This window comes from Xenopus tropicalis, chromosome 3, assembly GCF_000004195.4.
Source record: "Xenopus tropicalis strain Nigerian chromosome 3, UCB_Xtro_10.0, whole genome shotgun sequence".
Taxonomy (NCBI): Eukaryota; Metazoa; Chordata; class Amphibia; order Anura; family Pipidae; genus Xenopus; species Xenopus tropicalis.
In genome coordinates this window covers 82,892,343-82,909,009 of record NC_030679.2, presented here as the reverse complement: position 1 = coordinate 82,909,009, position 16,667 = coordinate 82,892,343, and the positions used below count along the sequence as shown (strand labels likewise).

The window sequence follows — 16,667 nt, the reverse complement described above, 5'->3', positions numbered from 1 at the left end:
AGTGTTATACCTGAATTATGGTTTACAGTTATAGGATGATTACAAGAAAAATCCTGGAGTGAGAATAAAAGTCACGCATTCAGTATACTATAAAAGGTTGTATATTGCTTTATGCATTTTGAAGATCATAAAGCATTATAATAATCATAAAAGAAACACTCAATCCATTTGAAAACTTCTGCTTTCAAGCTGACAGCATTTTATGAAACATAAGGTGCATGTTAGGTACATTTTATTTAATGCTTGTGTAGATGATAAAGCTTGCATTCTGTAACACAAGTGGCATTTGCAGTTTTCTAGCCTTAAAAACATCGTACTGGCGGTAAAAAAAAAACTGGCAGTCCAAACAACAACTTCAAAAATATCAATAAGATAAATGACAATTAAAAAAAAAAAACTATTTTGCATAAACGGAAACATGGGCTTGTTTGAGTTTGAGTTTACAATATTTAGAGGAGTATAAATAAATCTAACATCAAAAATATTTTGTCTTCAAAAGAGCTAAAAATGTGATTTCGACAAGTATTGCATTATTGCTTTTTGTGTCCATCATATGTTTTCATTCTATTATCTTCTTTTCTAATATTAGAAAATTAGGACATGTAAAAGACAGCAAAGACCAAAAGCAAGGAAGGCCCCTATAGGCAGCGCACTGCACTAATGTAAATTATGGCCAGACAACATTACTTGTCAGAGAGGATTATTTCTGCTTAGTGAATCTGCAGGGGCCCCTTTGCTTTACCACTCAGAACTGACGAGAGAGCGAGAGAGAGAGAGAGAGGGAGAAGGAAAAAAAGAGACTAGCCATAGCCATTAGTAGCTTCTGTGGCATTGATGTTTGAGCGCACTTCTAAACCGGCTTTTGTTGAGAATATCTGTGTAGAAAGCATGCGCTGTCCCAAATCTGCTGTTACTATGAGAAATGAGGAGCTGCTTTTAAGGTACGTGGTATTCTCCTTTGTTTTAACTGGTGCTGTTTAGTTTCCTTGGATGGTCTAGCCTATAAACATGCTGTGTTATAAGTAGCTATCTTGGCTGTGGAAGGCTGCATTCAACTGCTTAGCTCAACAGCACAAACTGGGGGTTTTTTTTCCCTCCGGGGCAGAAGGGGCATTTAAAAAGCAAGCTCATCCTTTATCTTGCCATGAATGCATTCCTGTTATTTGGTATGCACAAAATAATCCTAAATAAAAATTAGAATGCATTAAATACTGTAAGCTGGATTTAGCCTACCTAAATATTAGGGCTAAGGGAGTTTCATTTGGAGCACTTAATAAAGATGTTTCATTAGCACTTTCATATTGATAGACTTTGTAGATGGGCAAAAACTGTATTGCACAATTATATTGAAATACACAGAAAATTGTATAGGAATTAGCACTGAGCTTAGGAAATGCAGTCTTTTGTTTATTTGTTAGCAGACATTGTATCGATGAATACATCTTTTGGGCTGACAATGGGACAGGCAAACAATAGAGCTGTCAAAGTGGCTTAACACATGTCTGGGGCAGCAATTTTTTTCTCCAACCCCCTATACATTATCTTCCCACTTTTAAAAGCTTGCAGGGGTGGACAAAATGTCAGCTTAGGTTATTAAGTATAGCCAGCAATTTTGTTTGCTGCCTCCTCACTTGCACTTTCTTTGCCATAGTAATGCTTCTTTTATTTATTTATTTATCTTTTATTGAACTGCATTGCTTACCTTCTCCATAATTACTCAAGGGGACTTCCTGAATTTCAATGTCTATACTAGAGGCAGCTAATTGACAGATCTTCATTCTATTGTTAAGCTATTCCTTACAGCTATCATTATAAGTTTGAATGATGTCCCAGATTGGCAGGGGGCACTTAAGAACAGCACTGTACGCAATGATTAGAACAGAAGCAAAAGTCCCATTTTAATAACCTAGAAAGCAGATTAGGTCATAGACTTTTTTTTTACAAACTACGTGCAGGTGACAGGGGATTTGATAGACAAGTTGGTTACACAGCCAGTTGCAATTTGAAAGATACTACTCAGATATTAATAAAGCAATATGTTTTCATTTTTAAAAATAATTTATTGGATAAAACATTTTATTTTTAAAACATGGTTAGTGAATACCAGGAATTAAATGATAAATACAGACTTTGCTTTGAAGGGTTGCGTACAAGATCTTTCATTCTTATAAAGTAAATGATATCCAGTACAAAATTCTACTTCTCTCTCTGGATGCAATGTAGCTTTTTCTTGACATAAATTTACTGACTAATTTGGGAGCATATTTATCAAAATTTTCCAAAAACAGTTCACAAATATATATATATATATATATGTGTGTGTATTATTTTTTTTTAGCCAAATTGTAATAAAGAATTATCTTTTTTACTTTAATTATCTTAACAATTGATGTGTTAGACTGATGCTCAGGGAATGTGACTAAATCTGAGAACTGAGAACTTTAGAGTCAGCCCTTGCCCTTTTTATCATCTGTACAGTGGCTGCACTTGGATGCTCCATCTGAAAGTAATAATAACAGAATGTGACTTAAGGCATTCTGTCCCTTTGAATATGTTGTGTACTTGGGCTATTTTTTTTTTAGTGCTTTATATAGAAGCTTGGAGAAGCTTAGCATTGTCCAAAGTTTTCATAAAGGAAAGCTTTAAAATGTTGTCCCCAAATGACCTGAAAATGAAGGGAATGCATGTATGGGGTTGTTTACAGGGGGCACAGTGTGTGGGGGGGGGGGAGCTGGAGGAGGGCTTTTGCTTTTGACTGATTTACATCAGTTCAGATTTCTAGCTTGTTTACTCCTGCCCACACTGGGAGTATCACTAAAATGAAAGGGATATATTTTATATGCATTCATTTATTTTATGAAATTTGCATGGCATGTTGCAGTTGTAAAACCTGTCTACTAAACAATGCATAAATATGCTCGCTTTTTTAGTTTATTTGCAGTTTCTGTACAATAAAATGTGATTGAATGTAGAATTACAACGTTTATAGATACTACTTTGCATCCATTAGAAATGCGTGATATAAAAACCTTTATATAACTGTGTGTTGCAGCTTCCTTAGTACAGAATCTGCTTCATTTATTGCTAGCAAGCAGCTGCTATCAGCAGCACACCATTCCATTGCCACCTACTGAGAGGGCGTGCAAGGTGGCTCATTTAGAAGCCAATGCAAATGCCACTTCATGAATCAGTCAAAAGATACTGCTGAGGAGAGCAGACAGCTGCAGAGCTTTGCTAAAGAGCAAAATGTCACCTGTACCCCATGCTTTTTCACCCCCATTTCGAATTACCTGAATCTCAGCCCATGTCTAACTGCTTTGTTACTATAGTTATTGTTATTTTACAGAATATGCATGTGAATTTACCACAACATGCAATAGTTAAAACACAGAAGAATTTGATAATGTTCTGAAAACATTTTTGCAGATGGCGTTAGAATTGCCTTATTTTCTTTTCTGTTTCTTTTACTCATGTGTGAATTTGTTTTATGATTCCAATAGCCCAAAACCAGTTCATAGAAAATACAGTTTTTATAGCTAAGCAGAGCTGGCCTCCTTTCAATAATAACAAAATGACCTTTGCAGCCAAAAGGCATGAATAGCAGAAATTGGAGAGTAAGGTGCTGGTCGGACGCTAGCAAGCTTGTCAATATCTGTTGTTATGAAGGCAATGAGTTATCCAGTTCAGATATTGCAGGAAGGACAGTAGTTGATCCTTTGCTGATTAAGAATGAAGAAAAGTGAAAAGAGCAAACATACTTTCATAGGTGGGAAAGAAAATTACCTTGTGCTTATATGAGATATGGGCTACTGTGCAGGCAGTAGTAAAAATAAGAGAGCATTTGCTTCTGGAATTTATGCTATTTCTTTTTAGGGTAAGAGTGTACTTTATATAACCTCTCGGTCTCTTGTTGCTTGGATAAGATGGATAAAAATTAGCATTTGGACTGCATTTTAACTCTTCTTTACGTTATAACATTGGCAACATCTGTCTAACAGTTCTTTTACAGTAATCCTCCCTGGTCCGTAGAGGGTTAATTGTAATTATTTTACAACACATACCCAATCACACATGACAAAATTCATTAACACCTTCCTTTCCAATTATGTGCATACAGGCACTGTCTGCGTGAATGATTACACACACCAATTTTCCATGGGATAGCATTGCCTTAGAGTAACTGCGTTATATCTGCCTCATTCCTGCATTAGTCATTATTATCCTCATGCCATAATGCATTCACACACTCATTGTTAAATTACAATAAAACTCAAGTGCTTCTGTTATCAAATTGAAGTGTATAAGATTGCAAACTATACCTTTGGGGCTCCAAAACAAAGAGGAACATCAAATTAATATTCATACCCAGAACTTTGCAGCCAGTCTAGATTGGGCTCGGATGCTTAGAAAGTCATTCAGGAGTGAATCAATACTAATTATTGTAATCAGCCGGGTTAATTAGCTGAAGATGCCGCTGATGGAAAGTTCATTGCTTATAGCCCTGAAAACACCTCACTTGATGAGACCTGAAATAAAATGGCAGGATATATATTGAAGTGGGAAATAACAGTTTTCATTTAAAAAATGAAGACACCAGATGCTACAATCGTGCGGTATCAGACGGGTGATGTTGTCAGGCACCAGGTTAAACATTTAGGCTAGGTTCTTTGTTAAGGTAATGCTGCTTATTACTGTGCCAGAATAAACCTAGTATTGTTCTGGGGACCAATATAAATTACTCGTGTTTTAAGCCAGAAAATGTCAAATAACTCTATAAATTAGGTCCGCTCTGCATTTGCAGAGGTCACTGTGTCTAGAAGCTCATTCAAATTCATATTACTGCTGGCAATTTACAGTAGAAATGTCATTTCTGTGATGGATGTCATTGAGCAAAAGTGACAGAAAAATATTTTTCATTTTATTCAATAAACATGTAGAATAAAGCCGTATGTGAAGGGAGGACACAACATGCAATAACCTGTATATACATTTATATATGTATTTTTTTTTCTCCTTTTATTAAGGGACTCTGCAAAACTATTGCATAAACATTTCAGTGAGCACAAACTGTAACACGTTTGCACTATACCAAGTGTTATTACTGAAGGGAAAAGCTTACTTTGCATGAATAGCCCCTTATCTGATCCATATAGCCTGTGAATTTGTGAAATGTAAATGTGATGCCTCACCTAAAAAGCCACAATATTCCCCAACCATTACCATGTTACAAGAATATTCACTTTTTATAAAATTATAACCACTCAGATATATATATATATATATATATATATATATATATATATACACACTAGGCAACATCAAAATAAAAACCAGATAAGTAACACACAGAAATAATGGGGATTTCCAAATTCAGCAGGGACAGTTTCCTTAAAAAAATGTAAACAAAATAATACAGTGAGAGTTTTTAATCTTGTTTGGATTAGATACATATGTGTAAGCTGCTGCTTTGTACGGTAAACCTATTTATGCAAGTAATATTATAAATATGTATACCCAGAGCTCCTAAGGGGAATGCTGCAAATACAGGGCAGTAATGCACAACATTTTGGGATTTCTTTGGTCTACAATCTGTTAGTGTGTCTATTCAATAAGAAACCATTTCCATATTCTTTTTTTTTTTTTTTACAAGGGAAATGTTAGCCCCTATTATCCGTCACAAATATTAAGCTAAGGCTTTCCAAGGTTTCATTGTGAAAGACTTGGTTAAATCCCTTAAGCAACAGGAGTGTCCCTTTGTTCTTCCATCCATTTATGTTTTTGTTTTTCCCCTGAGGTGGAGGTTACCAGGCTGTTGAAAGGCGACTTTAATTTGAACTTGTATTTTATCTTCGTACAATTATATATACATGTGTAAAATTTTCATAAAAACCCACAGAAGCCACATTTTTTCACAGTAACTATAGACAATCTGGAGTATTGTAACCTAACATCATAAAATAGCAGAGAGCCTTTGGCTATTGTAAATCCTGTTTGTTGATTGATTTCATAACATTACTGAAAAATTGCCCAGGTCTCCCTTTCCTTCAGTCATTTGCCTCACAGTGCACATGTTACCCTATTGTTAAACTCTGAATAATTAAATTGCCTAGTAATTGTTTTATTTGGCATTTCTACATATTTAGGGTTATGTAATAAAAGGCACTAAGTTTGCCCAGGAGCAGTAACCAAAGCAACCGATCAGTGATAGAATTTACTGATCACCTGTTTAAAAGCAAACATTCTATTGGTTGCTATGGGTTATTGCTACTGGGCAAACTTAGTGCATTTTATTAAATATGGGGGTATAGTGATTTGTAGTACACTAGGTTCACTACACTAAAATTCACTATTTTAATGTATTTTAACCCTTTAAAGATAGTGGCTATTAGTAACTGCCCCGGTGCAGTTCTTTGCATTTGATAGTAAATGTGCCTCTACATGTTGTAGACTGTGATATACAAGAATTAGAAATAACATTGTATACATATACAGTAAAAACAAAACCCAAAGCCATTTTTAATTATACTGTACTTGGTCTGTAAAAAAAGATGTGCTTAGTGATGTCATTATTTATATGTCATCATCAGTGCAAATGTTGTCATTTGTGTAACAGATTGTAATGCGAGTATTATTAAAAAAATTGTATCCTGCTTCAAAATATATAAGGATATCAGAAGTCACCTTGGAGGCATCGTGTACCAAGCAGCCAGTTATCCATGAAATATGACTTTGCAACGTCAAAAAAAGTCTACAGAATACTGTATTTGAACAACAAAACCACTTTTGTTGAGTTACAGAATCAACATTCATAATGTTTTATGGATTTACACAGTGGAAAGTATTTAGATTAGGATATAATTAAATGAGCCTTCATGAGCTTTCAAGTCTGATGTACATTACATCGCAGCCAAGAAAAACAATTGCCTGCTGCAATCCCAGTAAATCCACACACATTTTGTGTTAAGAAAGTCATAAAATAGGTTTGTGTTTGCTTTATATGGGAGATACACTCTGTCTGAAATTGTTATTGCCCATTTTTATGTTATCATGACAAATTATAAACTGCAAGTGATATTGTCACTGTTCACAGCTTTGCACAAACTGACTTGTGTGTCAGTCCTAAAACAAGTAACTGCAAATGGCATCTTGCAATGAAGTATGTCACCATGCCTGAAGTGACATGCATTATCAGGGCAGCATGAGCTGCTGGCACTGTGGCACATTTCTGCTTGACCTGTAGAATGATGGCCTACATGGGATTCTAAGAAATCATAACAGCTTATGTGTGTCAGTACTGGCATCTCTACAAAGCAGCTAAACCTGGAATCCTTCTCTGCAATATGCTTAAACTGTTCATGCTTCAGTCTCTGGATGTTGTAGATAAGGTACATATCTAAAGCACCAAAATGATGTGCATGGGCAAAAACATCATTATTATTATTATACTCTATGACAAGTAAAGTAGTTTTTTCTGCAAGTAAAGCTTTCCAAATGATTTTTTAAATTAATTAAACATAGGAACAACAGAAAAAGGTGATGTAGCACTGAAATATATATCATGAAACCCATCAACTGTATTAAAACAACCAAGAAAACCTTAGAACAAAAGCTGGGTGTCAGAGTGGACAAACTTGTCTTAATGTCCCCATACACGTTGAGATTCACTCACTTGGTGAGATCGTCAAGCGAGCGGATCTTCACCTGATATCCCCACCTACGGGTGGGCGAAATCAGGGAGCATGTAGGTAAAAAAAAAAAATTCGATCATTTGGCCCGATAAATGGGGACCTTTAGTATGCACTCTTTGGAGACCAATCTAATTAGATTAGACTAATCTAATTCCTCGTATCATACTACATCTTCCAGGCTGTTATTTTCTTTTGAAAATTCTATGGAAAAAAAAAAAAAACAACTTAACAATGAGTTATAATTTGAAGTGAAAAAATCTTTAGCTCGAGTCCTAATATCTATGATCAAAATGTAAAGAAGAGTTGGTGACTAATTGATATAGAATTGGCATGCACCGAATAATGCTCACACCCACATACAGGCAGTTAATACCAAGAAAAATTAGCTTCACTGTTACAACTGCTCCTATACCTTTAGCATCTACTTGAAGCTTCTTGCGTTGTCATGTTTGCTTTCCCTCAATCCAAAATGCCCATGTAATAGCCTTAAAGAGATACTGACACCAGAAATCATAATGCTTATAATGTAGCCTTCAAAGTACTTGCCCATTGCTTTTACATTATCTAACTGATCCACCAAATTCCTCTATGAGGGGGCTGCCATATATGTGCATTAGTAGTCCTTTTTAGAAGCTATAACTGACAGATTGGGAAAGGTTGGCACTTGTAGTCAGGTTTAGGAACTTCAACTAACAATTACTTAAAAAAGCAGCCCTACCAGAAAAAACAATAACCATGACCTAGAGGTAACTTTTAATGTACATTAATATTTTGAAGAGTAGTTTTTTAGTGTCAATATCACTGTATAATTTGGCTTTTTACCAATGTTCATGTATTTTTTATTATGACATGCATCCACATTTGATACTCCTACATTTGTTTATTTTGTCAGTTAACACTCTTGACAATACTACTACTCCTTACTGTATATTACTGCACCCTAATCTAAAATAAACAACATCTGGATCAGAAAGGTGTGGGTTTTTTGAATTGCAAACCTTTAGTACCCAAGTAGACATGTGGCAAAGCCTCACCAAACAGTTTTAGGATCTTAGATTCAGTATAAATTAAAGTTAATAGGGTTGGAGTGGCTTGAAAAGTACTGGTGTCAAGTAGTGGTGCTTCCACATCATACTCAGAAGCTCATGCCAGCATTGTATATCCCCCATTTATCCAAGTAGCTTGAGAATAAGAGTTTTGTCTGTCTTCTTAATATATTAAATATAATATCCACTGGGATTTTAGTAGCATTAGTAGTGAGTAGCTACATGAAATTACCACACATTAAGGATAAATAGTGGTCCAATGCCCAGAAGAAGATTGCCCTTAACTCTACTGCAGCTATGTTTACCGTGCTGTACCTTCATTTGCCACACTCATACTGTATGTTTAAAGATACCCTGTCAGCTATATAACCTTACTGTATTTGGGCTTACATGTTGCCAAAGCTTTATTAACTTCAAACCTGTTGACTGTTAATAAATAGTGCACCAGCTTGGGGAGACCCTAAAAACTTCAAGTGTTAAAATGATTGCCTCTTATATTTTGTCTTTACAATTAAAGTTTTTACTTTATATGGCCTCTGAGCCCACTGCCCCAATGGATACAAATAGCCCAGAAACTATGTAGTACTGCTGCCTTATCTTACTACAAAACCCTCTTTTTTTAACCATGTCAGTTGCACCCCAGGTTTTATAAAATTGGATATAATTTAAAAAATACAATTTAACTGTGCATCTCTGGCTTATCTAACATATTTATAAGGAGCAACTGCATGCAGAACAGGGTATTTTTAACCAGCTGTTGTTTTCAAGTGCTTTGGTGGTTCTCATGACAGCTGAAAAGTCATATGATTATTATAGTGCTAGATCATCCTTTTCTGTCATTTCAATGTTTAAAGGACAAGTCAACCCAGAATATAAATTTCTGCTCTGCCTAGTGATCATAAATGGGGCATTTTCAACTTACTTGTTTAAGAGCTGAAAATGTAAAACTTGCCAAAACACAATGTCATGGGATTTATGTTAAACGTTTGTAACAAGTCATTCAAAATAAGTGATAAAAGACCATATTATTCATAAACCAGCCACATTTACTTTATTTATACAGTCTTCAGTCATTGTTAAATAATGACCATATCTGGCAAGCACTTCTGCTGTTCTGTTTGACAAAACTTATTTCTACTCAGTGAAAAATCATTTGATATCATTTCCACATCTTTTGATCACAGTGATCATTCTTTGTTTACTAGCTGCCAATGACTCTTTGGTTGGTGAAATGTTAAGCATTAATCTTGCTGAGGAAAATGTGGTTAATATAATATAATGTTTCAGACAGTTAAAGCTGTAGAACTGGTGTAAAATAAATGGTGTGTTTATAAAACTAAATTGTTGTTCTTACATGTGAATCAACATCATGCATTGTGTTCACAGATGTAAACAGTTACAACTAACTTATTGGCATATTCATAAAGATGTGTATTTTTTTTTTAGACGAACACCGAATATCTTGCCTTTTTTTTTACTCCGCTCTAGACCTGGTATAAATGATAGAAGACAATGGGATGAATTCAGGTGGCAAAGAACTTGGTGTGGAAAGTGGTGTCAAAAAGGAGCATTCAGCACCAGTTTTACATAGCTTTTTTCAAGCTAAAAATTATTTTTAAGCCGGACTTAATACTCATGAATACATTTACATATAACTGTTGCGTATTCATGTGTTTACAAATACATGTGATTTTACATGACCTATGATACTTATAAAAATTAGTCTCTAAAGACATTCTCTAACTATATATAGGTTTAGCAGTGCAGAATACCTAACCTTCAGGACCTATTTACTTGCAATAATGTATTGCTAGAGAGACAACCAGTTACTCTGGGCTTCTACCAGCTGAATAATATCATATTGATATGTGCAGTGGATGCCTATAAAGTGAGATGATTAATAACACTATGAGCTTTTTAATGATGGTAATGGCACCAGTTCAACAACTGTTATGATAAATTACCCTTAAATAGATTAAATACACAGTAATACCCAGCACTTCACCTTTATACAATTCAGATCTGACACAACAGATTGCTTGGGGCTATGTTATTTCTGTGGTCAGCGAGCAACAATAAAGTGCTTGTCCTTTAGCTAAATGTAATAACTATATTTGCAACAGTGGGATCTTTTTTTCCTCCATAAAGATATCATTAGCATTAGTTTCATTAGCATTAGTTACAAAGTAATATGAGAATCGGATTGTTATATATGCTTTTGTTTTATTAATTTAAGATCACATTGTGGTTTTTGATAATGTCAGAACGGTTAAGAGAAAAGAAGGTGCCTCGGGTTTGAATTGCAGAGAAAAGTTTAACTTACTGCTGAGATGTAATTAACTTTTTCATTATCACCACTCCCTGTTGCTCATTACCTTGTCTACTCAAATGGATTTTTAGAAGGAAAAGGTAATCCATACATTTTATCACGAATCCTATCCACTGGGCTACAAAATCAGAACAATCTCACCTGTTCCAAAACTCATGTAATCACGGGCTTAGCTGTTGCACAGAATTCATTACTTTGTTTACAACCGAATTGACTTTGCTATCACCCATCAGGTTGTGAAATAGTACTTAATTGTTTTTCTCAAATTCTAATGTCTGGTATCTTTCCTATGAGACTTTACATGGTCTGTTGTACAACTGTGATAACGACGGGACTTAATTGATTAAAGCAGATGATACACAGAACTTTAATGTGGAATGCAAAATGCACCAATGGGGTTTACTAGTAACGGCAAAAACAGTATTTTCATATAATTCCATACCTTATAGTAGGCAATTACATGCAGGTTTGACCACAAATTTACCCAAGCAATCAACAACCAATTAAGATAAGGCTAGTAAGGAGGCATCTGCTTTCCATTCTGAACAATTCTGCTAATAATTCTGGATTACATCCTCTAATTTTTTTTCTTGGCCACAGGAAATGGCATTGCAAATAACTGTGAGTTTTTTGGATAACTGAAGTCCATTAAATTGTCTCTTTGTATTGTGCACCCACATTGCATTGTGCAGACCACAATCCAGATAAACCCTAGGTCACAAGTCTTCTAAATAATAGATTCCATTACTCATATACAAATACTTGTTACTGTTCCCTTAAAAAGAATTGTGGGCACTGGGAAGAAACATGCCAATGTAATCTAAATATGTGCTGGTGGTTTGGGGTGACCAGAAATTTGATGAAGACATTATAGCTTGGCCATCGGCTGTAATACCTATTAGGCAGTTTAATAAAGCGGCATTTATCTCTTCAAAGTCCCACTGCTAATAATTCTGGATTACATTTGTCAGAAAGATGAAGGTTGAATTTTTATGAACATTAGGTAGTTAGAAGTCTATTTTACTTGTGAACTAATTTTCAGGATCATCACTCACATGATCCATGAGACAAAATTAGTTCCATCCGAAGAATGTCTTGATGATGAAATAACTTTTTATACCATGAAACAGAGTACATTTCTCAATCTACTGAATAAATAACAAATCATTATGGAAAATACTCTATGTGGCATATCATGAAAACATTAAGAAAATGAATGATAACCTGGCTCTCAAGCATACAAAATAGGAGCAAATATTGTAAAATGACAAATCACTTATTTATTATGTAAAATCATCTGCTCATTTTAAAATAAAATTTAATTGACACCAGGTTGATCCAGTAAAGAGATACTGTCAGACAAACAAAGCCCATGGGACTTAAGTACGTAAGTATTGTTGTCCTAGATGGGTTATTGTAATTGATTGCTTCATCTGACAATGTGCCAGTTAAATCCCTTGCTTACAAGACACATTTAACAGTACTGGTAACATGCAGACAGGGGTGACTTACAGGGGTGACTTACTCTATCACATCTAACTTTGGCTTATGGAACTTATTTCACTGGGAAAAGTATTTGCAATGTTGGTTCTGCCATTGGCATTTAATCACAACAGGAAAGCCATCCAGTACCGTATTTCCCCCGAAAATAAGACACTGTCTTATATTTTTTTAAGCTCCAAAATATGCACTAGGTCTTATTTTCAGGGGATGTCTTATTTTTCCATGAAGAAGAATACAGTACACATTTATTCCATTGTTTGGCTGAGATTTATCGCCCAGCCCTAAGTGGGTGTCTTATTTTCGGGGGGGGCCTTATTTTCCGAGGGGGGTGAAAAATCGGGGGGTGCCTTACTTTCGGAGGATGTCCTATTTTGGGGGAAACAGGGTATTTAAAACGAAAATATGGTGGAAGATTTATCAAAAATCATTAAACATGTCTGATTAACATTGTTTGCTGGTGGATCACACATGCTTCATATGTACTATTTAATTTCTATTTAACTAATTTAATATTTAATTTGAAATGAATGGCTTAATAGGAACAGTGCAAAGGCTTACAACACTGATTTTTTTGTCCCTCCACCAATGAGGAAACTATATTGCAAATTATTTATTTTATATAGCTAGTTAGATCTTCTTATCTCTTTTAACTACTTTGCTAATAAAGAACTAATATACATTTCTGTAACCACTCCCCATTCTACACTTATTCCTCAAGTATATAGAGTCAGCATATTCCCAATAACATGTCAAAACTGCTGAAAAATTAAATATTTACATTTACGCCCATAACACAGTAACATCATAAAGGTGTCCATACATTATAAGAGTCACTTGTTTGGCAAGACTGTCAAACAAACGGATCTTTTCCCGATATGCCCAGCTAAGGTGTACAATATTGGGCCAAATGATTTTATTACTACATTGGAGAAAGGAGCAGACAGAGCAGGGACCATACAATGAACCGATGTGGTCCCCAATCAAACTAAAAAATCAAACCTGATGATCGACACTGGGCTGATTTTTGGCCATATAATGGTCGCCTAGGATCATTGGACATCCCCATACATGGGTAGATAAACTGCTGTATTGGTCTAAAACAGTGCTGTCCAACCTCCATAGTACCAAGGGCCGTATTTTTTCTGGCCTATGTGGTGGAGGGCTGATAATAGAAGCCAGTTTTGACCACTCCCCTTTTAAACCACACCCATGTTATCCCAAGAGGTTTTAAAACTATACCCATATTAATGGTGGCATCACAGTAAAAACCCAAATATTTGTTGCTCACTGCAGGTATATCACCCATCACTCATATGTAAAATAAGTTGTCATATTAAGCCACACCCTTAAATGCATATGCATTTCAAGTTCAACCTTTTATGCTTACTATTGCTTTATACTGGATTCTACCATTGGTGAGCATTATAGCAGCATTGTTTCCCAGTACCTATTAAAGCATTGTTTAAATTTGAACAGACTTGATCCATAAGGCCATACTGTATAAGTTGAGGAACATGAGAAGAAACTGTCCTAAACAAAATTACAAAAATTTGGGCTTCTAGCTTGGTTAGACTCTGACAGCAATGTTGAACATGGGCTTATGCTAGACAACAGTTGCTCTACCCACCCCCATATACTTATGCCATAAATCTATTTTGTGACATTCACATTTAATTGTGTAAGGATGTACTGTAAAATGTTTCTCTATTGTACCTATATAACCATTTAGTTGGTATTAACACATTATAATGCAGTATGCTTGTTCAGTGTTTCATGTATTGTGTAAGAAGAAAAAAAAAAATATATATATATATATATATCCATTATTTGAAAAAATGTTCAATTTGTGCACTTTATTGTTAATACAGTGATTTTAATAGTTAAGTTTATTTAACATTTGACATGTGGAATGCAGCTGGTATAGGATGCGGTAAGGTGCACCTCTTATGAGTGCATAGTATTTAAAGATGTGCAAAATACAGAGAACCAGTGAAAATATAATTGCCAACATTCCAAGGTAGTGGCAAGGTAGAGAGAGATAACACAAATACAATTTCTAGCTCTCCACATATGATTGTAGTTTCCTCTCTATGATAGTTTCCACTGGATCTGTTCCATTGCTCCCACTGTATCTGACATTAGGTATCAAATCACATCACAAAATAAAGAATACTGACTATGTACCTAGCTAGGGTTAAACAGTGGAGATGGTATTGCTCTGGGTAAAAAAACATTTTTTTTTTGGTTCTGCATATTTGTATTGTTGTTTGGCATACTATCCTGGTGCAGTACCATATACAATGCATACATGGAATAAACACATCCTAACATTTTTTAGATGCCGCTCTTCAATTTTATGTCTATACCAATAAAAAGGGAAGATACAAGAATATGGGGAGGGCAACACATAATTCCAACAGCTCCTTTACATAGCACACCCTTTGTTAGAGTATATTGCAATGTGTTTACTTCTGGGCTGGCCTATCAGATTTATGAAAATATACCGTTGTGAAGTTATGATTCCGAATTAGCATTCCAGCTGAAACAAATGCTGAATGCAACAGAGAAATGTAGCTTTGCTGAAATTCTGCTTTCTCATACATTGTTAGTTTTAAAAGGCTCTATTCATGTCTAGAGCTGCTTCTTAGAATATATTTCTAAAGAATGCATTTCTGCTGTATCGGGAAGCCAAGAAGGTTTTATCCTCTGACACACTGCTTTTAATATATTTAGGCCTCTTTTGAATAGACACATGTACAGCAATATTTTTCACCTAAGACATAGCTAATAACCCCTTCAGGGCTGAAAAGTTATGTAGCAGCATTAAAAAAAACCACAGCAATATTCTGAATCCATGTAGAACTGGTAGCTACAGAGGGATATGGATGAATGACAATAGACAAAGAGACAGATACTTTTGCTTAAATAAACATATAATATGGGAATACAGATATTATATACAGAGGTAAAAAATGACCATTCTGTATTAAGTAGTAAATTACATTTGCTGAATATCAGTATCATATTACCCATTCTGAAATAGGATTTTTCTTTCCCATTGTGTTTGACCCTGGTTATACCATCTTTTTTAAATGTCAACAGCAAAGGTGCATTCAAAATGTGACACGCTAGTTGTTAAATAAAACAGTAACCTATGCACTAGCAGTGCTTTCTGTATGACCTACTTACATACTACTTCACCCTCCCTGTGGTATGATTAAAAGCTGCTTTGAATCCACCATTCCCTCAAGGGATTTGAGGCTAGAATTTAACAAACTGCTGAGAAGGCTTAAGTCAGTAAGAGCCCGGGCTTCCCTGCAGCTTCTTCCAGCTAATTCACATGTAATTAAAAATAAAATGCATTTTTCAAAGAGACCCACATTTTAATGGAAGATTTTAAATACTCATATCAATTTCAAAACAGTAATCATTTGTAGCATTCACATTGAAAATAAAATATATGTCCGTTTAATGCTTGAGGTGAGGTTTTTCCAATTAATAAAATTAGATTTTGGTTCTTAGCAACAAGGTAAGTATCTATAAGCTTTTTGGCTAATAGTTTGTGCCTATTGGCAATAAAAAAAAGCTATGATCTGAATGCTTATTTTATACCACATGCTGCGCATACCTGTTTTATTCAGTCATAAAAAGTAGATCTTTAGTGTGAAATTGTTTTTATTTTTTATTGTTTGAAACTGACAGAACTTTATAAATTTTGTACATTAACAGCAAGATAATTACATGGCATTGTAAATAATGTTAAATACAGTTTGCAATGATTTTCTTAAAGGAAAGAATGTAGGTTGCTATATTGATAACTGCCTAACTATTGGCATGTGAAGAATATTATATATAGAATTTAACCAGCTAAATTTTTTTCCACAAAACATTATCCCCCAAATCTAATAAAAGGCACTAAGTTTGCCCAGAAGCAGTAACCCAGAGCAACCAATAAGAGGTTTGCTTTTAAACAGGTGATCAGCTAACCCTACCTGCTGGTCGGTTGCTATGGATTACTACTCCTGGGCAAACTAAGTGCCTTTTATTTTATGTCCCCTAATGTGGATAATAGTGATGAGCCAAACTGGCCTGTTTCACTTT

General features: G+C 34.9%; 1 protein-coding gene across 22 annotated transcripts in view; it reads left to right on the top strand.

Annotated features, from left to right (window-relative positions):
* The first annotated feature begins 770 nt into the window (after nucleotides 1-770).
* The window catches only part of celf2 (CUGBP, Elav-like family member 2), a 278,315-nt gene continuing 262,418 nt past the window's right edge, over nucleotides 771-16,667 (top strand). For 12 of the 22 annotated variants that reach the window (XM_031897546.1, XM_031897544.1, XM_031897545.1 and 9 more), the window contains exon 1: nucleotides 773-941. In XM_031897546.1, the coding sequence (XP_031753406.1) occupies nucleotides 835-941 (107 nt within the window). In that variant the 5' untranslated portion in view covers nucleotides 773-834. Of the gene's footprint in view, nucleotides 942-16,667 lie in introns of all 22 variants that reach the window. The other 10 variants (XM_031897547.1, XM_012958448.3, XM_012958444.3 and 7 more) reach the window with 3 other exon arrangements.